The sequence below is a fragment of the Balearica regulorum genome, chromosome 4 (assembly GCF_011004875.1).
Source record: "Balearica regulorum gibbericeps isolate bBalReg1 chromosome 4, bBalReg1.pri, whole genome shotgun sequence".
NCBI classification, from domain to species: domain Eukaryota; kingdom Metazoa; phylum Chordata; class Aves; order Gruiformes; family Gruidae; genus Balearica; species Balearica regulorum.
The window spans coordinates 82,130,791-82,155,062 of NC_046187.1; the positions used below are offsets into that span (position 1 = coordinate 82,130,791).

Genomic DNA, 24,272 nt, shown 5'->3' on the forward strand with positions numbered 1-24,272 from the left:
ACAGGCCCCGCCCCCGCGCAGCCGCCAGCAAGCCCCGCCCACCCGAGTCCCCGCCCACCCTTTGCCCTGAAGGTCAATGGCGCCTCCGGAGATGACGGCCCCGCCTCCGCGCCCTGGCCCCGCCCCTTGGCTCCGCCCCGACCGCGCTCCCACTCTGCCCCCGCCCCTAGTTAACCCACGTGATCAGTTATCCCGCCCACTAGCGTCACTCCTTCCCCTCCGCTGGTCCGTCCCCGCCGCCCCTCGTTGGGCGCCTATTGGCTCGTGGCGGCGGGAGGGGCGTGCCCCCGGGAGGCGCGGCGGCCAATGGGCCGCGACCCCTGTGAGCGTCAGGCACGCGCTGGCGGTGGCGCGGTGCGGGCGGAGGGCGCGGTGAGCGGGGGCGGGGCCGGGGGCAGCGGGGGGGTCTGGGGGGGGCCGGGACCGGCGGGGGTCCCGAGGGCTGCTGGAATCGTGGGGGGTCCCGAGGGGGGGGGCCGGGGGCGCTGGCAGGGTCCCCGTGGGGGCTGAGGGGGCCCACGGGGTGCGAGGGGGGTCAGTCCCGGGGGCGGTGGGGAAGGGTCCCTGGGGGGATGGGGGGGGCAGGACGGGCCCGGGGGGGCGGGGGGCAGTCGGGGGAGGGGTTGGTCCGTGGGGGGGGGGGGGTCCGTGGGGTGGGGGGGGTGTCTGTGGGGCGGGGGGTGTCCGTGGGACGGGGGGGTGTCCGTGGGGCGGGGGGTGTCCGTGGGACGGGGGGTGTCCGTGGGGCGGGGGGTGTCCGTGGGGCGGGGGGTGTCCGTGGGGTGGGGGGGGGGTCCGTGGGGCAGGGGGCAGCCACTTCCCCGCCCGCACCGGCCCGGCCCCACAGGCAGCGGGTGCCCCCTGGGGCCGCGGGACCCCCGATCCCCACGGAGCCCTGCCGGTGCTGAGCCCCCCGCCCCAGCGCTCACCATGGCGGAGTACCGGATCCGGCCGTACCGCGAGGAGGACTCCGAGGCCGTGCGCGAGGTCTTCGCCACCGGCATGAGCGAGTACGCGCCGGCGCTGTGCCTGCACGTGCTGCGTCAGCCCTGGGCGCTGCTGGCGCTGGGCTGCACCTTCTGCCTGCTGCTCGCCAGCGCCCGCTCCCTGCTGCTGCCCGTCCTGGCCCTCACCCTGCTGCTGGCCCTGGCCCGGCACCTCCTGGGCTGCGCCTGGAGCTCCTACATCGATCGCTGCCTCGGCGACGACCTGCGGGACATCGGGGCCGCCTACGCCGAGAGCGCCGGCGCCCGGTTCTGGGTGGCGGAGGCGGACGAGCGGGTGGTGGGCACGGTGGGCGTGCGGCCGGCCGAGGACGGCGCCGTCGGGGAGCTGGTGCTGAAGAGGATGTCGGTGCGGAAGGACTACCGCGGCCTGGGCATCGCCACGGCGCTGGGCCGCACCGCGCTGGCCTTCGCGCGGCGGCAGCGCGGCTGCCGGGCCGTGGTGCTCAACACGCTGATGCTGCAGCACGAGGCTCGCGCCCTCTACGAGCGCCTGGGCTTCCGCCGGCACCGCCGCTACGTCCTGCCCACCGCCTACGGCCGCCTGGCCAACTGCACCATCACCACCTACCGCTACGACCTGTCCGGCGCGCCCTGAGCCCGCCGCAGCCCCAGGAGGGTGGGTGTCACCCCCCCAGCACCGGCACAGCCAGGCCTGAGCCCCGGGGGGGGCTGCGCCTGGAGCCGCGGCTGCGCCGTGGGCCGCTGCTCTCGACCGTGCCTGCCGGACGTGGCGCTGGGTCTCCCCCCGGCTCGTGCCTCGCCGCGGAGCCGCACGGGCGTTGCTTCTCAGGGAGTGTGCCGCACGCCGGCGTGGGGGTGGCGCGGGGGGTAGGGACCCTCGTGCCACCCGCGCTGGGGGGGTCTGTGGGGCGCAGAGGAGGAGGGGCCGGGGCGGCGGGAGGTGGAGGTGCCGTGCTGGTCCCCACCGAGCCCTGCCCGGGGAGGTTCCCTGTGCCCTGCCTGGCCCTGATGCCTCTGTGTCCCCTGGGGGAGACCCCCGCCCCACGGTGCCTGCGGGTCAGGCACTGCCCCTGTCCGGGTGGGGGGGGGAGAAATAAAGGACCATCCGCAGTGCTGAGCTGGGTCGTTCTTTCCGTGCTGGCATGGGACGATGGGGGTCCCCGGCAGCACAAAGACCCCCCCACGCCATCCCCACGGGAAGGATCCATCACGGGGCCGGGGGGGTGGCACCAACCTGCACCCACCGGGCATCGCCATAAACCCACGGGGACCACCAACCCAGACCCGTCGTGCCAGCGGGGGTCCCTTGGGGTGAGAGCACCCACTTGGGGTGGGGGGGGGGGCTCTATGTCCCCAAGGGCTCCTTGTGCCCCCACCTTGTCCCCAGTGTCCTTTGCTCCAGGGATGAAAGGTGACTTGGCCATAAAACAAGCCCCAACGTCCTGGCAGGGAGCCTGGCAGCATCGGGCACTACCGGTGCCTGCGGTTCGGTCCAGGCAAAGTCCCCGGTGGGGGCTCAGGAACTCTTCCCCCCCGCCCTGCCCTGCCAAAAAAAAAAGGGGAGGGGGCTGCAGCAGCCCTCGGGGGCTGGCAAAGGGGTTAAATGTGTCTGGACCACCCCACCACCACCACTATGGGGGTCCGGTGCCGAAGCATCTCTTCCATTTGGGAGGGATGGGGGTCCCGGGCGGTGGCGGGGGACGGGCTCCGCCCGTCCCCTGCCACCGCCCGGGTCCCCCATCCCTTCACAGGATTGATACCCCCCCCTTTTCACCCAGCCAAGGCTGAGCGTGACCCCGTAACCTTCTCAAGGCTCCGTTTATGGCAGGATCTCAGCATCCGCGGGGGCGGCACTTCCCCTTCGGCGCCTGCGCTTGCCGCGTCCCCGGAGCCACCGTCAGCCCGGGTAAGGGCCGAGCTGGGGGAACACACACACACCCCCCCCCCCCAACACCCCCCCCAAGCTGGGTAGGACCCCCACCCCCCCTTCCAAAAAAAGGGTTGCAGAGCGTTGGGCTGAACGGAGCCGGCATCTTTCTGCGGCAGCGGTGGGAGCCATCGGCACAGGCCAGCGCCGGGGCTGCGGGAAGGAAAGGGGCCCCCCCCCTGTCTCCCCGTGCAGGGGGGGTTGCTGGACCCCCCAGGGTCTAGCGAGGGGACACCCCCCCACCACCCCCCCATTTGCCCGGAGGACCTGCACAGCCGCGGTTCCCGGTTTGAAGAGCGGCAGAGCTGGGAGCAGCAGGTGGGGGGGGGGGGAGGGCCGGGACCCTGGGGGGGGTGCTGAGGCCACGCTCCCCCTTAACCCCCAGTACCGAGGCCAGGGTGGACCCCCGCGGGGTTTTCGGCAGCTCGGGGCCCCCAGACCCTTCCCCCGTGCCCAGGGTGGCTCAGCCCCCCCCGTGAGCAGGGGCACAAACCCACGGCACGTCCCGCGCAGCCCCCGGGGGTTCTGTGCCCGTCACCCCCCCCCGGTGTGTCCTTCTGCCCTGCTCCTGCCACGGCACCAGGGGCAAAGGACGGGTGCCAGGCAGCTGCCCGCCTCTGCCCGCAGTCGGTTGTGCCACGGCTCCTGGGGAGCCGGCACCGCTGCCGGTGAGTGCCGGGGTCCCAGGGCTGCCTGGGGGGGGACGACACACAGGCACCCCCGGATCCGCCTGGTTCTCCTTTTGCCCCTGCCCCGGCCCTGCTCCCCCCCCGGGGCATCCCAGCCCCGACCTGCTCCCTGGGGCAGGCAGGATGAATCCCTGAGGGACCATGGGGGGGGAGAGACGGGACCCCAGCCCGCTTCACCCCCGCCTTCACGGGGACCCCCGGGTGGGACCGGCCCCCCCCGCACGGCCGCTGCTCCAGCCCGGGGGAAGCGGCGAAACCAGGATGAGAGGAGTGACGCTTGGGGGGGTCCTGGGGTCCCCAAGGGGGGTGGCAGGAGGAGTGGGGCAGGGGGCTGGGGGGTGGGGTGCCCGCACGCCCACCCTGCGCAAGCGGCTGACAGTAATTGCACCAGGGGGGTTGATGCAGAGCGCGGGCTGGTGCCCGGCGACGGGAGCCGACGCAGCTGCACGGTGCAATTCCTGCGTGTTCACCGGCTGTGCCGTGCCAGCGATGGGGTCTGGGGGTGCCCGGGAGCCCCTGCCCGAGGTGGGCGCTGCCCTGACACCCCTGTGCCACGCCGCAGGTGCTGGCAGCCCATGGCGTCCTACCGCATCCGGCAGTACCGGGACCAGGACTACGACGCCGTGCGGACCCTCTTCGCCCGCGGCATCTTGGAGCACGCGCCGGCCGGCTACCGGCATGTCCTGCGCTCGGCGCGGGCGCAGCTGGGGCTGCTGGTCCTCTTCGTGGCGGTGCGGGTGGCCGCCGGCTACTGGGTGCTGGGGCTGGGGGCCGTGGCGCTGGTGCTGGCGGCCGCCTGGCCCCTGGTCCGCTCCTTCAGCACCTCCTACGTCTGCGATGCGCTGAGCACCGACCTCTGCGACATCCCCTCCAGCTACCTGCGGGCGCCCGACTCCTGCTTCTGGGTGGCGGAGGCCGGGGGGACCGTGGTGGGCATGGTGGCCGTGGCACCGCCGCAGGACCCGGCCGAGAGAGGGGTGGCCCTGGAGCTGAAGCGAATGTCGGTCAGCAAGGACTACCGGGGCCGGGGCATCTCCAAAGCGCTCTGCGGGGAGGTGCTGCGCTTCGCCCGGGCGCGGGGGTACGGGGCGGTGGTCCTCTCCACCTCCATGGTGCAGGTGGCGGCCCAGCGGCTCTACGAGGGCCAAGGCTTCAGGAAGGTGGGCGCCTTCAGCCCCTCGCTGCTCGGCAGCCTCCTCTGCTTCCAGATCTTCCACTACCGCTGCGACCTGCCCGGCGGCACCGCAGCCCCGCCACGCTAGGCACCGCCGCGGCACCCCGACCCCAGCACGCGAGGCACCGCCACGGCACGCCTGACCACATCCCCGGCACACGAGGCGCCGCGGCGGCATCCCCGACCCCAGCTGTGCCACACGAGGCGCTGCCGCCGCATCCCAGAACCTGGCCCCCGGCGTGCGAGGCACCACCGCGGCACCCCCCGGCCCCGGCACTGCCGTGGCACCTGCACGGCATCGGCGTCGAGGGGCAGAGCCTGCGCCCGGCCAGGCTGCCGGGGCCCTTCCTGGTTTTCTAGCGGTGTGAAATAAATAGAGACCTGCGGGAAAGCCGTGTGGGGTGTGTACGTGGGCACGCGCGTGCACGCAGGCGTGTGCACGCGTGCAAGTCCGTGCGTTGCACGCGCGCCTGCGCACGTGGCCCTGCATCCGCGTGCATGCAAGTTTGCGTGTGTGCGTGTGTCTGCACGCCCCTGCACGTGCCTGCGCTCTCGTGTGCATGTGTGCGCGCGCGTGCCCGTCCTCGTGCCCGTCCTTGTGCCCGTCCTCGTGCCCGTGCCTCCCGCACGCGCCGCCAGCCCCCGGGGCCCCAGCAGTGACTGAGCCCAGCAGCCGGGGGAACACACCTCGGGGGACACGGGCGTCCCCGCTGCCCAGGGCTGGAGGGTCGGGGGGGGGCGGACAGGGACCCCCGGGGACAGGGGACCCCCGGGCCCGGAAGGGGCGGGCGGCCGTGCCCTCACTGAAGATGGCGGCGGCGCCTATCTCCCCCCCGTGCCCTCACTGAAGATGGCGGCGGTTCCCCCCCTCCTCCTCTCCCCGTGCCCTCACTGAAGATGGCGGCGGCCAGGCTGGCGTCACGGCGGGGCGGGGCGGGCGGAAGCGCAGGCAGGAGCTGCGCCGCCGGCAGCGCCCGGCTCGTCCCGTCCCGTCCCGTCCGGTCCCGTCCCGGCGCCATGGACTGTTACACGGCCAACTGGAACCCGCTGGGCGAGGAGGCCTTCTACCGGTGAGGGGCGGCGCGGGGCTCGGTACCGGCACCGGCCAGAGGCAGCGTCTCCCCAGCGCCGGGGCCGGCCGAGGCCCTTGGGGCAGGTCCGGGGGTCTCCGGGCTGGTCATGGCCCTTGGGGCTGGCTGGGGGGTCCCGGGGCCGGCTGCGGGGTGGGCACCGTCCCTCGCCCCCCACCCCTCGGTCTGCTGCCTGTCCGTGCATCCATCCGTCTGTCCGTGCATCCGACCATCCATCCATCTGTCCATCTGTCTGTCCATCCATCCGTCTGTCTATCCGTCTGTCTGTCCATCTGTCTGTCCCTCCGTCCATCTGTCTGTCCATCCATCCGTCTGTCCATCCATCTGTCCATCCGTCTGTCCATCCGTCCATCCATCCATCCATCGTCAATCTGTCTGTCCATCCACCCGTCCATCCCTCCCTCCATCCATCTGTCCATCCATCTGTCCATCCGTCTGTCCATCCATCTGTCCATCCATCCATACGTCCATCCGTCTGTCCATCCGTCCGTCCCTCCATCCATCTGTCCACCCTCCCGTCCGTGCCCTGCAGGAAGTTCGAGCTGTACACCATGGAGTGGAACCTGAGGGAGGACCTGCGGGACTGCCTAGTGGCGGCCGCCCCGTACGGGGGGCCCATAGGTAGGGCTGGCCCCGGCCCCCCGGGACTGGGGGGGGCTGTGCTGGGCCCGCGGCGGCGCCGGCAGGGGGGCCGCAGTCAGACAGCCCGTCCCGTCCCGTCCCACCCACAGCTCTGCTGAAGAACAACGCTCGGAAGGAGAAATCCCCCAGCGCCCGCCCCACGCTGGAGATCTACTCGGCCTCGGGGCTTCTCCTGGCCGGCATCCCGGTGAGCTGGCCCCGGGGACGGCCACCCCCTCCTTTAAGCGGCACCCCGGGCGCTCCTTGGGGGTCTGTGATGTGCCGGGGAGCTCGGGCCAGTCCCGGCCGCCCCTCGGGGGACACCGGGGTCTGTAGGTCCCTGCAGCGACAGGCCTGCGGGCAGGGGGGCGGTGGAAGGGCTCGCTGGTGGCACCGAAAGGGCCAGCGCCGTACGGCCGGGGTGCGGGCTGGGTGCTGCAGGGCCGGCAGGTGCCTGTGCCACTCGCTCGCGGGCCCTTGGCAGCTCCTCTGGTCTCTCTGCGGGGAAGCTGGGTGCTGCCACGCGTCCTCGGCACCCAAAGCTCTGTGGGGCGATGGCTCCGCGCAGCTCCTACAGCCCCCTGAGAGCTCCGGAGAAGCCGCTCGGAAGCGGTGGTGCGTGCGAGGGGGGAGAACGGGGAGCGCTGCAGGGAGAGGGAGGGAGGCTGCCCAGCCCCGGGAGAAGGGGACGGGGTGGGGACGGGAGCAGCAGCGTTGGTGCCGCAGGAGCATCCTCCGTCCCCGCTGGCCGGGGCTGGGGCGGACGCAGGGCGGTGAGAAGGTGGAGGCACAGGGAAAGCTGCCACGAGCGCAGGGCCCTGCACAGCCGGGGGCATCGGAGCTGCGGACGCCCAGCCGTGGCTGTTGGCTTCACGTACGGCTCCCAGAGGGACGTGTCTGGGGCTGGGCCGGTCGGGAGGTGAGCAGTCCCGCGGCACGCTCACGTGTCTTCTGCCCGCAGTGGAAGAGCGGCCAGCTGGTGCAGCTGGGCTGGACGGCCAGCGAGGACCTGCTCTGCATCCAGGAGGACGGCACCGTTCTCATCTACAACCTCTTCTGCGAGTTCAAGCGCCACTTCAGCATGGGCAACGTGAGTGGGGCGGGGTGGGGAGCTCAAGGGACGGCCAGGGTTGGGATTTTTGATGGAGAATCGAGCACTGGGAGGCCCCCTGAGTGCTCCCCCAGCCCTGCGGGGCACAGTGGGGAGTCTGGGGCTCCCCCAGCCTCCTCCCTGCAGGGCTGCCCGACTTTGGGGATGAGCTGGCAACCGGCCCCACGGCCCCGGTGGCCAGAATTCACTGCGGGAGCGAGGCCTGTCCGAGCTGGGACACCAGCAATGCAGCGCAGGGCTGGGCTCGCTCCTCCCCGGGCTGGTTTTGTTCAGCGTGGTGCTGAGCCCCGGCTGCCCCGGCACAGGCTCAGCTCTGTCTCCGGTGCAGGAGGTGCTGCAGAACCACGTGTTGGAGGCGAAGGTGTTCCACACGGAGTACGGCACCGGCGTGGCCATCCTCACCGGCGCGCACCGCTTCTCCCTGGCCACCAACATCGATGACCTGAAGCTGCGCAGGATGCCTGAGGTTCCCGGTGCGTCCCCTCCCCGCTACCCCCTGCCCCGGCCGGGCGCGGGGGCCTGACGTTGGTGCCCGGCAGGTCTGCAGAAGCCGCCATCCTGCTGGGCCGTGCTGTCCCAGGACAGAGTCACCATCGTCCTGCTGGCGGTCGGACAGGATCTCTACCTCCTGGACAACACCTCCTGCTCCGTGGTGGTGAGCGAGCCACGGGGGTCTGCTGTGGGGAGCAGGGTGCTCTGCAGCCCCCCCGGGCTGGCTGGGGGGTCCTTCCCCTGTCCCACGGACAGGCGTGTACAGCGGGGGCCTCAGGCCCCGTCCTGGCCAAGGGCAAAGGGGTGAGGGCTGAGCGGGCGCAGGGTGGGAAGGGACACCCTCGCTCTGACCGCTCCTCAGCCCTTTGCGCAGCGTCGGTGCTGGTGTGCAGCATGACCCCGGTCCCCAGAGCATGCCCCCCCCGGTGTGACCCTCGCCTTTTTCCTGTCCCAGACCCCCCCTGGCATGAGCCCCTCCGCCGGCGCCTACCTGCAGATGGCCGTGTCCTTCAACTACCGCTGCCTGGCACTCTTCACTGACACCGGCTACATCTGGATGGGGCTGGCCACGCTGAAGGTGAGCGTCTCCCTTCCCTCCCCATCGTGGGGTGTTGGGGTGTCAGCCCACCCCTCCTCTCCCTGTCTGGCAGACAGATCCGGCACGGTGGGGAGGCCACGCCGGTTCCCTCGGGCTCCCCGTGGACTGCGGGTCAGCCTCGCTGCGTCTGCGCTCCTGTCCTCACGAGACCCACCCTTTTTGGCTCCTCACCCGATTTTATACCTTACTGCCCACTTTTGCTATTTCCAAGCCTCCCTTTTTGCTGGCCTTGCACCCCCCCCTTTCTCTGTCCAAACCACCCCCCAGATAAACAGTCCACCACCAATTAATTTTTCCCCACGGGTCACAGTTCTGTTACATCCATACCCGAACTTGCTGGTCCTGGTACCGTTTCCCGGGCAGTCTCAGCCTTTTCACCTCTGCCGCTGCAGTCGCTTGCTTTGCAGGCTTTGCAGACCCCCCGCGCGGTGGGGCTCGTGCCGGTTGCCTTCCACGCTCTCCGAGAGCAATCCCCCTCCTCCTGCTCTCGTTCACTTACCGGCTCTCAGTCGAGCACGAGCAGCTTCTTGCTCTACGCACAGGCAAGCCGTGTGCCGCAGCGACGGGGCGACGTTTCTCACGCTCGGTTTAAGTGCTCACACAGTGTCCTCGCCCTTTGGCTGCATCAGCCGCGGCCCCGGCTGCCTCCAGAGCTAGAGACGGGGCCGGGTGCTCCTGCAGGACCCGCTCCCGGTGCAGCACCCGTGCTCCCGGTGCCCAGCGCAGCCCGTGCTGTGCCGCTCATTCCCCAGCAGCTCCTCAGCGTGTGGCCCTGGTGCACACGCGATGCCACCCGTCCCTGCGCCGCCGTCCCCCTGACCCAGCTCTTTCCTGCCGCAGGAGAAGCTCTGCGAGTTCAACAGCAGCGTCCGCTCTCCGCCCAAGCAGATGGTTTGGTGAGTGCTCTCCCCGCCAGCCCCCCCGCCCCCGGCCGTGCCCACCCGCGCTCCTCCGGGACAAGCGGGACCCTCTTGCGTCCGCGCTCCGGGCGTGGGGGGCTGCAGCCGGGCCGGGGCTCAGCCGGGGCTCCCTGGCAGGTGCACGCGTCCCCGGAGCCGGCAGCGTGCCGTGGTGGTGGCCTGGGACCGGCAGCTGATGGTGGCGGGGAACTCCACGGAGTGCATCCAGTATCCTTTGGGGAAGGGGTGTCATTTCTGAAAGCCAGCCCAAACTGCGGGCCACCGCGGGCCCTTCTTGGGCCACCGCCATCCCTGTCATGGGTGAGGGGCTCCAGGGACACCAGTGGTGTCGGCGGCCCCCCAGGATGGTCAGAGGAGGCTGAACTTGTTCCTCTCCCCCAGTTTTGTCACGATCTCCCCTGCCCGACCCGGCCAACCTGGTCCTGTACAGCAGCACGAACCATCCCCGTCTGCCCCCGGCCCCTGCACCCTCCCCAAACCTCCCTGCTGAGGGGATCCCGCTCCCTCTCGGCTCCCAGAGCCCCGCTGGTGCTGGAGCCCCCCAAACCCCCGCGGCTGGGAGCGCTGTGCCTGCCGAGGTCTGGGCCCGGTTCCCCAAGGGCGAGGGCTGCCGTGGGTGCTGATCCCATGCCCCGCTGCTTCCGCAGAAAGGGGGGTCATGAGCGGGGGGGGGGGGACAGGGGCTGCACCCAGAGCCGCTTTCTTCCCGCGAGCCCTTAGCGGGGAGCGCAGGTTTGTCCTGGATGAGGACTCCTACCTGGTGCCGGAGCTGGACGGGGTCCGGATCTTGTCTCGCACGTCCCACGAGTTCCTGCACGAGATCCCAGGTGAGATGGCGGGGGCGGCGAGGCTGTGGGACCCCTGTGCCCGGGCAGGCAGGTCTCCCGCTCCGCTCCATGCCCGGGGTGCGGCCCGTGACTGCGCCCAGCTCTGGGGGTGGATCCGGCTGCGCAGCCCTGTCTGGAGGCGGCGAGAGCCCCGCAGCGGAGCAGAGCCATGCCCTGAGCCCCTCAGCGCGTGGCGCAGGCTCTGAACCCGGTCCCTCGCCTTCCCAGCACCGTGCCAGTTCTGGTGCCCTCCTCTGCCAGCTCTGCCGGGTCCCTGTGCCACCCATCACCACGGCTCTGCCTGGCTGCTCGGGCCGGCGGTGGCCGTGCTGCCGCCCCGCCGCAGGACGGTGCCAGCGTGGGCTCTCCCGGGGTCGCGGAGCTGCAGGCAGGGACGGTGGGGGAGCAGGTTGCAGCGGGTGCCGTGCCTGGGCCGGGGCAGCCTCTCACGTATTTTTCCCCCGTCTCTGCAGAGGCCAGCCAGGAGATCTTCAAGATCGCCTCCATGGCCCCGGGGGCTCTCCTGCTGGAGGCGCAGAAGGAGTACGAGGTACGGCCCGCTGCCCCGCTCCGTGCCCTGCCTGCCCCGAGGAGGTGGGGCCGGCTGCGATGCAAACCGCTGCCAGCACCATCCTGCGCGATGGGAAGGGGGAGATCCCTGAGGTGCCGGGGGTGCTGAGCCCCCAGGGCTCACCCTGCCGCGCTCCCCGGCAGAAGGAGAGCCAGAAGGCAGACGAGTACCTGCGGGAGATCAAAGACCAGAAGCTGCTCCCGGAGGCGGTGAGCCAGTGCATCGAGGCAGCCAGCTACGAGCACGAGCCAGACACCCAGAAGTCGCTGCTGAGGGTGAGCGAGACGCGGGGAGGCTTTGGCTGCGGCCGACAGCGTCTCCCTCCTGACTGGTGGTTGTGGCGCGGCCGGCACAGCCCCAGCACCGTGCGTCTCTTCCCACAGGCAGCCTCCTTCGGGAAGTGCTTCATCGACAAGTTCCCCCCGGAGAGTTTCGTGCGCATGTGCCAGGACCTGCGGGTGCTCAACGCCATCCGGGACTACCAGATCGGCATCCCCCTCACCTTCACCCAGTATCCTCCGTGGCACAGTGCACGAGTGACGGCCCTGGGGCGGGTGCAGGATGTGGCCCAGGCGAGACCGGTGCCCTTTGGGGCTCTGGGTGGAGCGGGACAGGGAGGAGAGAGCTGCAGAGCCGCTCAGCTGCCACCCCTCTGGGGTTCGGGCACCGGCTGTGCCCCGGGTACCATGGCGGGGGTCTGTAGCTCAGACCTGTACGCTCATCACACCCCACAGAGCTGGCCTGCGGTGCTGGCAGGAGGGGGGCGGGCGCCCAGCATGCGTTGCCTGTGCTCCATGGGGTTTTGTGGTCCCTTGACCGTCCCCACAGATACAAGCGTCTCACCATCGAGGTCCTGCTGGACAGGTAAGGGTCCCACGAGCTGGGGGGCAGTGTCCGGCCACGCTGTGGTCCCTGTCCCCGCGGTCTCTGTCCCCTCGGCCGAGCTGATCGACTCCTCGGACCCGTGTGGGGCCGTGCGGCTGACCCCCCCGCGTGCCGCTGACCCCCCGCGTGCCGCACCAGGCTGGTCTTGCGGCGGCTCTACCCGCTGGCCATCAGGATCTGCGAGTACCTGCGCCTCTCGGAGATCCAGGGCGTCAGCCGCATCCTGGCCCACTGGGCCTGCTACAAGGTAAGGAGGGACCTCGGCGGGCCCTGCCCGGCCGGCGACACGCACGGACGTCTCCGCTTGTGCCCTCCCAGGTGCAGCAGAAGGACAAGTCCGATGAGGAGGTGGCCCACGCCATCAACCAGAAGCTGGGTGACACGCCAGGCATCTCCTACTCGGAGATCGCTGCCCGGGCTTACGACTGCGGCAGGACGGAGCTGGCCATCAAGGTCTCTTGGGGGGCCGTGACGTGTCCAGCTGGGCGCTGGGGGGGTCCCGCGTGGTGGCCGCGCACTGAGGACCCCTCTGCCGCTGCAGCTGCTGGAGTACGAACCGCGCTCTGGAGAGCAGGTCCCGCTGCTGCTGAAGATGAAGCGGAGCAAGCTGGCCCTCAGCAAAGCCATCGAGAGCGGGGACACCGACCTGGGTGAGGGTCAGGGCTGGGCAGCGGAGGGGGGGATTTGGGGTCTGGGGGAGCCCGTCCGTGGCTTCGTGCCCTGTGGGACGAGGGGGGCAGGAGCTGCTTGTGCCCTCCCGGGCAGCGCTCACCCTCAGCACGGGGCTCTGTCCCCACTCGCTGCCGCACAGGGGGCAGGTCCCCATCCCCAACCCTGAACCGCGCTGTCTGTCCCAGTCTACACCGTCGTGCTCCACCTGAAGAACGAGCTGAATCGCGGCACCTTCTTCATGACGCTGCAAAACCAGCCGGTGGCCCTGAGCCTGTACCGCCAGGTAGGGGCTGCCACCGCGCGCCCGACCCCGGGGGCCCCCACGCCGTCCGTCCCCGTACGCCCTAACGCCCCCTCGGCTCCCCAGTTCTGCAAGCACCAGGAGCGGGAGACGCTGAAGGACCTGTACAACCAGGACGACAATCACCAGGAGCTCGGCAACTTCCACGTCCACTCCAGCTACTCGGAGAAGGTTTGTGCCCGGCGGCGGCAGGAGGAGCGGGGAGGAAGGGCTGGCGTGTGCCAGGGAGGTCGGGTTCCCCCGCAGGGCTGGGCAGGGGATCAGAGCCCCAGCTCTGCCTTGGCCACGTCTCAGCACCGGACACCCCTCCTGCCCCACCTGGGGGGCTCTGAGGGTGCTGCCCCATCCCCGCAGCGTAGCGTCTGTGCTGGTAGAGGCTGAAGTGGCCGTGGTCTCTGTCCCCAGCGCATCGAAGGGCGAGTCGGAGCTCTCCAGAACGCCCTGGATGAGTACTACAAAGCCAAAAACGAGTTTGCTGCCAAGGTGAGCACGGCCGGGGAGGTGCCGCAGGGGACCCCTGCTCTCCGGGGCTGGGCCAGGAGCAAGGCTGGGCAGCGCCGGTGGGCACGGGGCTTCGGCTGGGCCACCTCCACTTGGCGTGGCACCACAGGTCCCCCTGTCCTGCTCCGTGGTCCCTCTGGGTCCCGTGGGCAGAGCTGGGATGCTTAGGCTGGCGCTTTGCTCCCCAGGCCACGGAGGATCAGATCAAGCTGCTGCGGCTCCAGCGGCACCTCCAGGAGGACTTGGACAAGCCCTATCTTGACCTCTCGCTGCACGACACCGTCTCCAACCTCATCCTGGACGGCCACCACAAGCGAGCCGAACAGCTCTACCGCGAGTTCAAGATCCCCGACAAGAGGTCGGTCCCGGGGGGGTGGGGTGGGGGTTCGCCCCAGGCAGGAGCCGTGCTGTGGGGCTGGGGTCGGGGGGGCTGCAGGGTGCTGGCAGCCAGAGGAACCGAACTGACCCGCGTCCCCAGGTACTGGTGGCTGAAGATCAGTGCCCTGGCCAACCGCGGCGACTGGGAGGAGATGGAGAAGTTCTCCAAGAGCAAGAAGTCGCCCATCGGGTACCTGGTAAGGGATTTTCCTGCTGGAGGGGCACCAGTCCTGCCCCATGGCTGGCTGTGCTGGGCCGTGCAGGAGGGCACTGTGTGGAGCAGCCCCAGCAGGCTGCCGTGGGGCAGGGGCTGAAGCTGGGGGCCAGGAGGGTGCAGGAGCCAGCCCCCCGCCCTCCCACCCCCCTCCTCTCCTCTCCTCTCCAGCCCTTCGTGGAGATCTCGGTGAAGCACCACAACCGCTACGAAGCCAAGAAGTACGCGCCGCGCGTCACCCCCGAGCAGCGCGTCAAGGCCTTCGTCCTGGTGGGGTGCGTGGGGGCGCGTGGGGCAGGGTCGGGGCCCGTGGGAGCAGCTGGTTCCTCCTGCAGCGTGGCTGGGGGCTTGGGGGGGCTCAGGGGGAACCAGGGGGGGAATGAGATCCCCAGGAGCACGTGGGCGGCGCTGGGGGGGCACCCTGCGCCGCGTCCTCTGCAGCCGGTGAGGGCTGCGCGGGGGGTCCCTGCTGCCCCCCCCGCCCTCCTGCCCCCATGCCGCCCCCAGCTCCCCCGCTCTGCTGCAGGGACCTGGACCAGGCGGCCGACGCCGCCATCGAGCACAAGAACGAGACGGAGATGAACTTCGTCCTGTCCAAGTGCACGGCCAGCACCGACGCCGCCGTGGCCGAGAAGCTGAACCGGGCCCGAGCCCAGCTCCTGAAGAAGTGAGCCCCGGTGGGGGGGGCCCTGCCCCGGCCCCCTGCCCACCGCACACTCCCGGGGGGCCTCCAGCCCCCCACCCTGCCACTGGGGCCACTCCGGCCTCCTCAGCCCTGTCCCCCCAGCCCAGGCGCTGCTCCCCCCCGCACCCCCCCTTGCTGGGGGGGGGGGGGGATGTGCCGGGGGCAGGGTGGCAGCAGGGGCTCCGTGTCCCACGCTGGGGCTGGGGGCTCCCTGCCCGCGTCCCGGCCCGGGTCTTCCTCAGCGGCAGCGGGACCCCCCAGTGCCTGCGTGGCCCGTCCCCCGGGGGTGCCCCCCCCCCCTCCCGCGGTCAATAAAGAGAGCAGCTGCCTGCCCTGTCTCCTGGCCACAAGTGCTCGGCACCCGGCGGGGGGGCCCGGGGGCCACCGGCCCTGGGGCAGGCTGACCGGGGGGGGGGGGGGGGGGGGCTGCCTGCGGGGCGGTCGGGGGGACCGGGGGGACCCGGAGCGGGGGCTCGGGGAGGGATGTGCCCGCCCGCCCGCCAGGGGGCGCCGCAGGGCTCGGCTCGATCCCGCCCCTTCCGTTTTACGCGCTCCTGCCGTGCCGCAGCCGCGGTGCATTGTGGGGCGGCGAGATGGCGGCGCTCAGCGCGGGACGGGCGGTTGCCAGGGTGAGGGGGGGGGGGGTGAGATATCGGGGCGGGGGGGGCGATCGGAACCGGAGGAGTCAGGCTGGGCCGTGGGGGTCAGGCTGGGGGGGCCTGGGAAGGGTTGGTCTGGGTTGGGGGGGGCGTTTGGATCGGGGGGTCAGGCTGGGGGGGGCCTGGGGAGGGTTGGTCTGGGTTAGGGGGGGGTGTTTGGATCGGGGGGTCAGGCTGGGGGGGGCCTGGGGAGGGTTGGTCTGGGTTGGGGGGGGTGTTTGGATCGGGGGGTGAGGCGGGGGGGTGAAGGGTTGCTCTGGGTCGGGGGGGTCAGTCCGGGACGGGACATAGGGTGTGGGCTGCGGGGCTGAGGGCTCCGTCTGCATCGGGGGGGTCAGGGCGGGGGGGGGGGTCTGGGCTGGGGGGGTTGGTGTGGATTGGGGGGGTCAGTCTGGGACGGGATGCGAGGGCGGGGCTGGGGGGGGAGGGGGGTGTCAGCCCGGCCCCGGGGGGTCATTCCGGGTTCCTGGCTGGGGCTCCCCGTGCGCTCCCAGTGTCTGACCTTCCCGCTGCCCCCCCCAGGGCCTCCTGCGGGCCCAGAGCCTCGGGGCATGGAGGGGCCTGCGAGCCGCCGCCGCCCTCCAGCAGATCCCGCGGGCCAAGGTGAGAGCCGGGGGGGGGAGGGGGGGTCTCTGTGCCCCCAGGCCCAGCCTGGGCACGGGCAGCCCCCGGCACACACCGCAGGGCACGGAGCTGCCGCAGGGAGCAGGGGAACGGGGTGGGGGGCAGCGAGGGGCGGGCGGCAGTGTCCCTGGGCGGTGGGATGCTCCCGGGCAGGTCCCGCTTGGTGGAAGCAGGTCTTCTCACTCTCGGAGGAGCTCGATCTCCATCCTCGCTCACTCCTTCCCCGGAGGTTCCTCTCCAGCTCCCGGCTCCCCTCAGCTGCGTGCAGGGGGCTGCAGGCAGGGTTGTGACAGCGAATGTTTTTCTGCTGGCACAGCTAAAACCTCTAGCCAGAGCACAGCACTGACTGCGGTAGTGAAAATCCTTTTGATCCAGTCCTTGCTTGTAATCCTAAATTTACTGTAGCTACCTGTAGTAGTTAACAGAAAATAATACAGGAAATAACATGACAATTGTTAGAGACTGAGTAAGGCAAGAGCGCGTGGTCTCAGCACATGCAAGCAGTATTGGGACTCTGGACAGGAAATAAGAGGTTGTGATGGAGAGATGAGTTGTTTTCTGGGGAGCTAGGGGTGGAAGGAACAACCCAACTGCCAGGTAGCGAATTAACATCGCGTTGGTCGCGTGCAGACCGACAGGATGGTGGGTTCCCATTTAAAAGCAAAGATGTCTTACGCTATTATTTATGACACTAAAGGGAAGGGCTCGGCACTGAGACTGTTCTTTTGACCTTGAGCTGAGGCCCGTGCCGCCGTTCCCTCTGCAGATGCTTTGCTGCTGCTTGAGGTTTAGGTGAGGTTTTCTGCCTCGAGATATTAAAAATCAAAAGTAAAGACTATCTCGTCATTCTTTTCTCACTTGCTCTTTCATTTTCCCTTTCCATGGTCACTGTATGCTTTGTGTCACTGACACGCGTGCATTTCCCACGTCATGGCGTTGCTGCCTGTTTACCTGCTGTGTTGTCAGATGAAATTGTTGGTGCAGTTCTTGTCTCTGACTGTGACTGTCTAGTCCCCGAGGCGGGTTCTGTGAAATCCTGCGTCTGGAGGTCAGCTCTGTACAGGGGATTAGGGGCTGAAGAAGGTGGGGATTAGTAAAAGGACTGCATAAAAATAGGAGGCAGCTACGGTGGGGAGCAGGCAGCATTGATTTGGGGGTGGATCATCACGTCTGAAACGTCTCAAGAATTATTTTTAAGACTGATTTTGTGTTCAGGACCGAAAAAAAGCACGCTTGACAAAAAGCTGTGAGATAGTGTGAATACAGCAGGAAGACAAGACTTGCCCAGGAAGGCTTAGGAGATCCAGAGGCCGTGATGTAGGAGTGAGGGGGATTTAATAACACAAGGCCATGCTGTTAGCTCCCAGTGAGAAGGATTTCTGCTGCGCAGAGGGAGAGATTGTACATGGAAAGGCTGCGTGAGGAAAAGTGTTTAGGTTGCCACTGGATCACAGGACATCGGGTGTCTCTGCTGCGCGGTGTTCGTAACAACACAGGAGCAGAGCTCTGCAAGTTAAAGCTCAGTGTTAGCGCTGCAGTCAGTTTTCATTGCTGAAAACTCTGCTACCTGTGCGGATATTCCTGATGTTGTAAGTCACCTGGCTCCAGCTGGCTGCTTGCCGGTTAGGGGTCCTGATTGGATCGGGCTCTGGGGCACGGCGGGAGGTCTGACTCTTCTTTGCTTTCTGCGCAGTCAGAGAACACGAAGTCTGAGGGCACGTTCCAGGTCACCATGCTGCCCGGCGACGGCGTGGGCCCGGAGCTCATGCACGCCGTCAAGGAGGTGTTCAAGGTAACGGCTCCTGCGCCTCAGCGGGACGGGGGCAGAGGAGGGACGAGCAGCAGCTTCAGGGCTGCTTAAAGATGCTGCTGATCCAGGGACCCCCCAAGACCAACCTGTCTGTCTCCCCCTGTGCAGAAGGGCTGTGGAAACCCTGGGGTCTCACTCTTTCCATACACAGCCTGAGCAGCAGACTGGCAAACTGTCTCATTCGTCAGTGTGACAATATTCCCAGCCTGGGACCGTGTCCCGGAGCTGGCAGGGTCTGGGTCCATCGCCCGCTCGCTCCTTCTCATCACACACTGATGCTCTCCGGGCTGCTGGTGGGGAGGGCGCTGGCCATCCTCATCGCTCCTGTTGGGAACGTGGCCGCAGCGCTGTCATTGTCCAGCTGTCCTGAACCCTTTCTGTCCTTCTGACCTCCTTCCCAATCTGCGGTGAGCTCTGTGCTCAGGCAGCAGCGTCGTAACTCGGGGAGGGGGGGAAGTCAGTAGTTCTGTCTTCTGACATGGGAGTTCTGTCGCGTCGAAGGCAGCAAACGTGGGGTTGTCTGCCACGATACCGGTTATGTGGCTGAAACTACAGTGAAGAGAGGGAGTCCCGGTGTTAAAGGTGACAGACAACGTCGTTGTTCCGCTGGGACTGGGGAGACCCAGAGGCCCAGGTTTAGCATTTCCTGAGCCCAGTTCCCTCCCCACACTGAGCAGGCGGTCTGGCCAGTGTAAGGCTTTGTGTCCCCGACCCCCGTCAGCATCCCCCTGTCGCGAGTTGTGTCACTTCCCTGCCGAGTCCCTGACCCCACACCTCTCTCTGCTCTGGCCCCGCACCTCTCGCGCAGGCCGCCAGCGTGCCCGTGGTCTTCGACGAGCATCACCTGAGCGAGGTGCAGAACATGGCCTCGGAAGAGAAACTGGACCAGGTGGTTGATTCCATGAAGGAAAGCAAAGTGGCCCTGATAGGTAAGGACTCGGCGAGGGGGCTCTCCGCTCTGCCCGCGGGAAACGGCGCCTTATCTCCCATGCCTTTAGGTGCTTTCAGCGGCAGGGATTTCTGGGGTTAGGCCCTGGAGAAGGAAACACGCTCTCTTTAAGCTAAGCAGCAAATTGCTGCAGTACTTACTGAGCTTACTGCGGGAGAGGGGGGTTACATCTGTCTTCTACCTCTGAAACGAGATGTTTTGGTAAGGCCGGAGAAGCGAAGGGCCTCGCCAGGGTCCCGTATAGCGAGAGGTCAGTCTCTGCGCTTGGCCGAGGTTCTGCCGAGGCACCCCCTGCCCCAGGCAGCGTCCTCAGCCCTATCGGCGTGCTCCGCGTTCTTACTCCTGCTCGGTGTTGTCCCGCAGGCAAGATCCACACCCCCATGGAGTACAAAGGCGAGCTGGCATCTTACGACATGAGGCTCAGGTGAGCGCGGTCCCCTGCCGGGGCTGGGCACCGGCGTGTCAGTCGCTGGGAAAAACCGTGTTGCGTTTGGTCGTGGTGTTCTGGCACCGAACTGGGGCTGAAGGCAGGCAGTCTGGGCCAGGTGGGAAATTAATGTGTCATCAGGGAGCAAAAGGTCCAGAGCCAGGAGCTGCCTCTGCCGAGTGTGATCCCGCTGCCTGCGGCCTTGGGGTCCTGGGGACGAGGGGGTGGCTGGAAAGCGGACAGCGATGACCAGCCGCGACAGAGGGTCGTGGACGCCACGCTGCGATGTGTGGCTGGCTCGTGAGGGGAAAGGTGGGTGGGCACATAGCTATGGGAAGGCGTCCCGGGAGGTGGGGGGCTGTTCACACCCTCACCAGCTGTTACCCCCAGTACTTGTGGGAACAGCCACTGCCCCAGAAATAGCTCGTGATGAAATGCTGACTCTGCTGCTGCTTCTCTCGCAGGCGCAAATTAGACTTGTTTGCAAACGTCGTCCACGTGAAGAGCTTACCAGGCTATAAAACACGCCACAACAACTTGGACCTTGTGATCATTCGCGAGCAGACGGAGGGGGAGTACAGCTCTCTGGAACACGAGGTGCGGGAGCCTCCCTCCAGCTCTGCCCGCGGCTGTTGCTGGTCAGGGAAAGCTGTCCCGGGATGCGCGGCTCTCCTTGCTGCCGGGGACGCGTTCCTGCGTTCCATGCCAGAGCTGTTCGGCACGACTGAGGGACTGGCTGGAGCAGCAGTGATGTCCCACGTGACAGCGATGGAACTGGGGGAGCGTTTGGTGATAGGAGTACACGCTAGGATGGTGGTGGGCTGCAGGGGGGATGGTGCCACAGGAAAGGGACACGGGAATTAAGGAACCTCTTGATGGGGGGTGACCCAGCGTCGGGCAAAGGCACCTCAGCTCTGCCTCGCAGCGCCGGGACTGTCGGCGTGGGGAGGGTGGGTGAGGCAGGGAGCTGGGCTGCGCGCGCACGTGACGGCTGCTCACGCCCCCTCTCGTGCCCAGAGTGCGAAGGGAGTCATCGAGTGCCTGAAGATCATCACCCGGGCCAAGTCGCAGCGCATCGCCAAGTTCGCCTTTGACTACGCCACCAAAAAAGGGCGCTCTAAGGTCACGGCTGTGCACAAAGCCAACATTATGTGAGTGCCACAGGAGCAGGTTTGGAGCGCGGTCGGGCGCACGACTGCTGTCCATCTGGGACCTTGTTGCTCGCAGCTTTTGATCCCGATCAGGGCAGCACCGGTCTGGCTGCCCAGAGGCTGGGCTCTCCCTAGGGCTGGTGTTTGTTCCTCTCTCCGTGCTCTCTTCTCCAGCATGAGCCTCGCTGAGGCCTGACAGCTGCATCCCCGGGGCTGTCAGCTGAGAAGGGGAAGAGCTGTGGCACAGAAAGCTGATCCCCCTGGGCCCCCATTTCACCTCCCGTGGGGTGCTCTAGGGTTGCCTGCCTTCCCCCGCCCTGCTGCGGTGGGACGCCAGTTGCTATCGGATTACCTGCTGCTGTAACGATTTCACCGCTGTGCTGCAAACCCTTTGACGTGTTTCTTGTCTCGCAGGAAATTAGGCGATGGGCTCTTCCTGCAGTGCTGTGAAGAAGTGGCAGAACTGTACCCCAAGATCAAATTTGACACCATGATCATTGACAACTGCTGCATGCAGGTGAGGAGCCCGTTTCCCTGCCCAGCGCCGCTCTGCACCGCTCGCTGCCGCTCAGCAGCTCTGAAACCTGAAAAGCAGCTGCCGCTGACAGGTCCAGGCGCCACCCTGGCCCCAGGCCCGAGTTTTGCTCCTTGCACAAGACAGGAGACTTCTCCCTGCTGTGCTGCAGGCGAGGGCAGGAGCTGCAGGGATTGAAGGCGGCAGGGCACTTAGAATCAGAGTCGTTTTGGGGGGAAAAGACCCTTAAGATCCCCAAGTCCAACCGTTACCCCAGCACTGCCCAGCCCACCACTAACCCATGTCCCCAAGCACCACATCGCCACGTCTGTTAAACACCTCCAGGGATGGGGACCCCACAGCTTTCCTGGGCAGCCTGTTCCAGGGATTGACAACCCTTTGGGTGCAGAAATTTTCCCTAACACCCCATCTAAACCCCCCCCCCCCCCCCCCAGCACAACTACATCTCATCTGGCCTTGCAAAACTCCGCCAGGTGATGTGGGGCTGTGGCTCCTGAGCCGTTTCAGCAGGGCTCCCCGTGTTCCTGCCTGTCACTCGAGCAGTTTGGGGATGTTTGCAGACATGGTGGGTTCTGTTCGTGAGCCTGCCCTGTCCCAAGGACTGCCGAGCTGCCTGCAGCCCGCGGTGGGTGCGCAGGACCTCACGTCCCTGTTCCCTCGGTGCAGCTGGTGCAGAACCCCTACCAGTTCGACGTCCTGGTCATGCCGAATCTCTACGGGAACATCATCGATAACCTGGCGGCTGGGTTGGTGGGCGGTGCCGGTGTGGTTCCTGGGGAGAGCTACAGCGCCGAGTACGCCGTGTTCGAGATGGTGAGGAGTCTCGGCTGCCTGGAGGCTGCTGTGCCCCCCCACATTATCGGGGGAGAGGGGGTGCTGCTGGGGACAGGGGGTGTGGAAGAAGGTCCATCACCGCGGCTTCTCCTCCTGCAGGGCGCCCGCCACCCCTTTGCCCAGGCGGTGGGCAGGAACATCGCCAACCCCACTGCCATGCTGCTCTCGGCTGCCAACATGCTGCGGCATCTCAAGTAGGGGCCGTTCCCGTGGGGCTGCGTGGGGTGGGCGGTGCGGCCTCGGCCCTGCCGGGGCGTGTGGGCAGAGGGCCTGACCCGCCGCTCCTTTCCTCTCGCCAGCTTGGAATTTCACTCCAACTTGATCGCGGACGCGGTGAAGAAGGTGATCAAAGTCGGAAAAGTGAGTGTTGGGCAGCCAGCCTTGCCGCGTGTCTGTAGCTGCGTGAGTGTTCGTGGTAGCGAGCTGACCTGCGTTCTCCCTGACGGACAAGTGCGAGTCTCTGACCTCCTCTCCCCTTTTCAGCCCAGGAACCCGTGTGCCTGCAGCTCTGGCTGCGCTCGGCCCCACTGCGCTTGTCTCGGGGGTGGCTCCTGCAGCCATGCGTGCTGGCTGGGGCAGGGCTGGCAGGGCTGGGGACGTCGTGCCACCCTCCCCGGGGCTCTGGCAGGGTGCGTAGAGGGAAGCTGCTCTCCCTTCTCACAGTCATTTCACTCGGTTCACGATCATGTTTCTCCCTTGTTTCTCCCCCTTCCCTGTGTTGGATTTTTAGGTTCGGACACGGGACTTGGGCGGTTACTCCACCACTTCCGACTTCGTGAAGTCTGTGATTGACAACCTGCACCCCCACTATGGTGCCTAGGAACCCCGGGGAGCCGGGGACTTCACCCTGCACCAGCTTCCCATAGCTTACAGCAGAGCGTCTCCCCCTCCCTGCCCGGCTGAGGGTCCCTGGTGCCCCGGGAGAGGAGGAGGAGGAGGGGACTCTCCTCCTGCCCAGCCCAGAGCCCAGCGCCCCGTGGGGATTGCTGGAGGGCCCGTGGGCAGGGCTGCCTTCCAGCCAGGCTCCCCGTGTCCCTCCGGCTCACGCCAGCAGCGTCCTTGCTGTGCCCTCCACACGAGGAAGGCTGTGCGGATCTTGGGGCCTGCTGGGGCGACTCGGGGGTGAGCACGCAGCACCCCAAGCTTGGCAGGCAGCTCCCGGGGGGGGGGGCAGCGGGACTGGGGTTACTGTTGGCACCTTCTCCTGCCCCCAGAGGCTTTAGCAATAAACGGGAGCAGGGGGCTGCGGCCCCCGCATCCAGCACTGCACAGGGCGAGCTGCTGGCGCGGGGTGAGGGCCCCTGTGCAGGGCGAGGCAGCGGTGAGGCTTTGTCACCTCCTGCCTGCCGGGAGTGGGTGCAGGATTGGGCGGGGGGGGGGGGGCTGCTCTCTCTGCTCCCCACTTTGTGTCTGTGGCTGGTTGTTGAGCACTGGGGGAGCAGGGGGCTCCAGGCTGAGCCTGCCCCAGGTAAGGCAGCGCCGCTGTGCAGCCCGAGAGCCCAGGCCTGGCCAAACCCCGGACCCTTTGCGGCAGCACCCCACAGCGTGGCCAAACCCCTGGACCCCTCCATGGCAGCGCTTTGCCCAGCAGCGTGAGCCCCTGTGGCTCCCAGGGTGGGCCTGGGGACCAGCTGCGGCGTGGGGTGGGCTGCAAAAGCACTTGGTGGGGCCATGGAAGCGCTGCCCTGGCCGGCAGCTGTGTGCGTGTGTGAGAGAGAGTGGGTCGTGGCTTTAACGCTGTGCTTTGTATTCACGTTTGCAAATAAAGGGTCCAACGCTTCTCTCTGCCCCTGCCCAGCCCAGGTGCTGTTCCCATGGCCCTGCCCGGGCACAGCCCAGGCCCTGGGGGAGCGGGGCAGGTGCTGAGGGTGGGTGCTGAGGGTGCGGGGCCCTGCCTGCAGCGGCAGGAGCAGGCCCTCAGCCAGGGCGCAGCATCTGTCCCACAGCACCACTGCTAGCCCCTCACTGTCCCCTCCAGCCTGTGGGGGTAGGTGAACCCTGAGCCCAGGAACGGGGGGTTGGGGGGGTGTCTGCCATGAAATCCTCTGCTGCTGCAGCTCCCACCCCCCCTGCCAAACCCTGCCTGGGCAGCCACTGACCGTGGTGGGGTGTATTGCGACCAGAAGCACAGCACTTGTGCAAATCCCCAGCCACCCCTGACACACGCATGCGTGCAGATGGGGCACACCAAAGCTGGGGGGGAGCGCAATGCCCCTCAGCTGGCGTGGGGCAGTGGCCCCATTGCACCACCTCCTCCTTGGCACTGGGACATCCTGGGACCATCCCCACTGGTCGTACAGTAACAGCACCCGGTGTGGGGCCGGGGGGTCCCTGCCCCTCGCATGAGCCCCCTCCTTCCTGCTAACACTCCCCTCTCCTTGCAGGTGCGCACGGCGGACATGGGGGGCTACGCCACGTCCCTGGATTTCACCCAAGCCGTGATAGCTGCCCTGGATGTGTAGGGCCCCTCGCCTCGTCCTCCCTGCTCCCGCCGTGCCCACCCGGTAATTTATTGCTTCCCATGAATAAAAGTGGCCTCTGCAGCACAAGGGGGGGCTGCAGGCATGCCCCCCCAATACACAGTGCCATCTCATCCCTCCTCACCCAGCGGCGCAGGGGAAGGAGGGCTGGGGCAGCGCAGTCACCTCCCGCCCAGGT

The 24,272-nt window shown here is 67.9% G+C and overlaps 4 protein-coding genes across 8 annotated transcripts; all 4 read left to right on the forward strand.

Moving 5' to 3' along the window:
* The first annotated feature begins 291 nt into the window (after positions 1–291).
* Positions 292–1,739, forward strand: LOC142601814 (putative N-acetyltransferase camello). Its single transcript, XM_075752891.1, is given in 3 exon segments — positions 292–349; positions 352–372; positions 923–1,739. Coding segments are annotated over 3 exon segments (744 nt in total). The 5' UTR covers positions 292–306; the 3' UTR covers positions 1,603–1,739.
* Positions 1,740–2,772: 1,033 nt separating this feature from the next.
* Positions 2,773–4,992, forward strand: LOC142601815 (N-acetyltransferase 8-like). 3 transcript variants are annotated; one of them, XM_075752892.1, is made up of 2 exons: positions 2,773–2,874; positions 4,147–4,992. In XM_075752892.1, the coding sequence occupies exon 2, from the start codon at positions 4,160–4,162 to the stop codon at positions 4,844–4,846; it is 687 nt and encodes a 228-aa protein (XP_075609007.1). In that variant the 5' UTR covers positions 2,773–2,874; positions 4,147–4,159; the 3' UTR covers positions 4,847–4,992. The 3 variants fall into 3 exon arrangements, with proteins under 3 accessions (XP_075609007.1, XP_075609009.1, XP_075609008.1); XM_075752894.1 differs by lacking the exon at positions 2,773–2,874 and adding an exon at positions 2,968–3,213; XM_075752893.1 differs by lacking the exon at positions 2,773–2,874 and adding an exon at positions 3,099–3,213 and having other exon boundaries at positions 4,157–4,992.
* A 696-nt stretch (positions 4,993–5,688) lies between these two features.
* On the forward strand, positions 5,689–14,957 carry VPS16 (VPS16 core subunit of CORVET and HOPS complexes). Its single transcript, XM_075752890.1, has 24 exons — positions 5,689–5,828; positions 6,382–6,470; positions 6,581–6,678; positions 7,432–7,560; positions 7,910–8,054; positions 8,121–8,236; positions 8,528–8,650; positions 9,512–9,567; positions 9,709–9,798; positions 10,324–10,418; positions 10,892–10,968; positions 11,133–11,264; positions 11,373–11,500; positions 11,818–11,853; positions 12,013–12,121; positions 12,193–12,327; positions 12,416–12,524; positions 12,732–12,829; positions 12,914–13,018; positions 13,253–13,330; positions 13,537–13,706; positions 13,827–13,923; positions 14,112–14,215; positions 14,467–14,957. Exons 1-24 carry the CDS (start codon positions 5,776–5,778, stop codon positions 14,609–14,611), a joined length of 2,517 nt encoding a protein of 838 aa, XP_075609005.1. The 5' UTR covers positions 5,689–5,775; the 3' UTR covers positions 14,612–14,957.
* Positions 14,958–15,161: 204 nt separating this feature from the next.
* On the forward strand, positions 15,162–24,188 carry IDH3B (isocitrate dehydrogenase (NAD(+)) 3 non-catalytic subunit beta). Of its 3 annotated transcripts, XM_075752953.1 has the most exons (13): positions 15,162–15,254; positions 15,807–15,887; positions 17,602–17,700; positions 18,527–18,647; positions 19,031–19,091; positions 19,559–19,691; positions 20,112–20,245; positions 20,660–20,762; positions 21,447–21,593; positions 21,714–21,808; positions 21,914–21,974; positions 22,098–22,243; positions 22,345–22,875. In XM_075752953.1, exons 1-13 carry the CDS (start codon positions 15,219–15,221, stop codon positions 22,391–22,393), a joined length of 1,266 nt encoding a protein of 421 aa, XP_075609068.1. In that variant the 5' UTR covers positions 15,162–15,218; the 3' UTR covers positions 22,394–22,875. The 3 variants fall into 3 exon arrangements, with proteins under 3 accessions (XP_075609068.1, XP_075609070.1, XP_075609069.1); XM_075752955.1 differs by lacking the exons at positions 22,098–22,243; positions 22,345–22,875 and adding an exon at positions 23,999–24,188; XM_075752954.1 differs by lacking the exon at positions 22,098–22,243 and having other exon boundaries at positions 22,345–23,400.
* Positions 24,189–24,272: the final 84 nt, after the last annotated feature.

Bases quoted from the DNA above. Each gene is read 5' to 3' on its own strand.
- VPS16 (XM_075752890.1), top strand. From the start codon at position 5,776: ATGGACTGTTACACGGCCAACTGGAACCCGCTGGGCGAGGAGGCCTTC. The intron at 5,829-6,381 runs GTGAGGGGCGGC...CGTGCCCTGCAG, and splicing joins GGCGAGGAGGCCTTCTACCG to GAAGTTCGAGCTGTACACCA. The intron at 12,525-12,731 runs GTGAGGGTCAGG...TGTCTGTCCCAG, and splicing joins GAGCGGGGACACCGACCTGG to TCTACACCGTCGTGCTCCAC.
- IDH3B (XM_075752953.1), top strand. From the start codon at position 15,219: ATGGCGGCGCTCAGCGCGGGACGGGCGGTTGCCAGG. The intron at 21,975-22,097 runs GTGAGTGTTGGG...TCCCCTTTTCAG, and splicing joins AGGTGATCAAAGTCGGAAAA to CCCAGGAACCCGTGTGCCTG. The intron at 22,244-22,344 runs GTGCGTAGAGGG...TTGGATTTTTAG, and splicing joins CTCCCCGGGGCTCTGGCAGG to GTTCGGACACGGGACTTGGG.
- LOC142601815 (XM_075752892.1), top strand. From the start codon at position 4,160: ATGGCGTCCTACCGCATCCGGCAGTACCGGGACCAGGACTACGACGCC.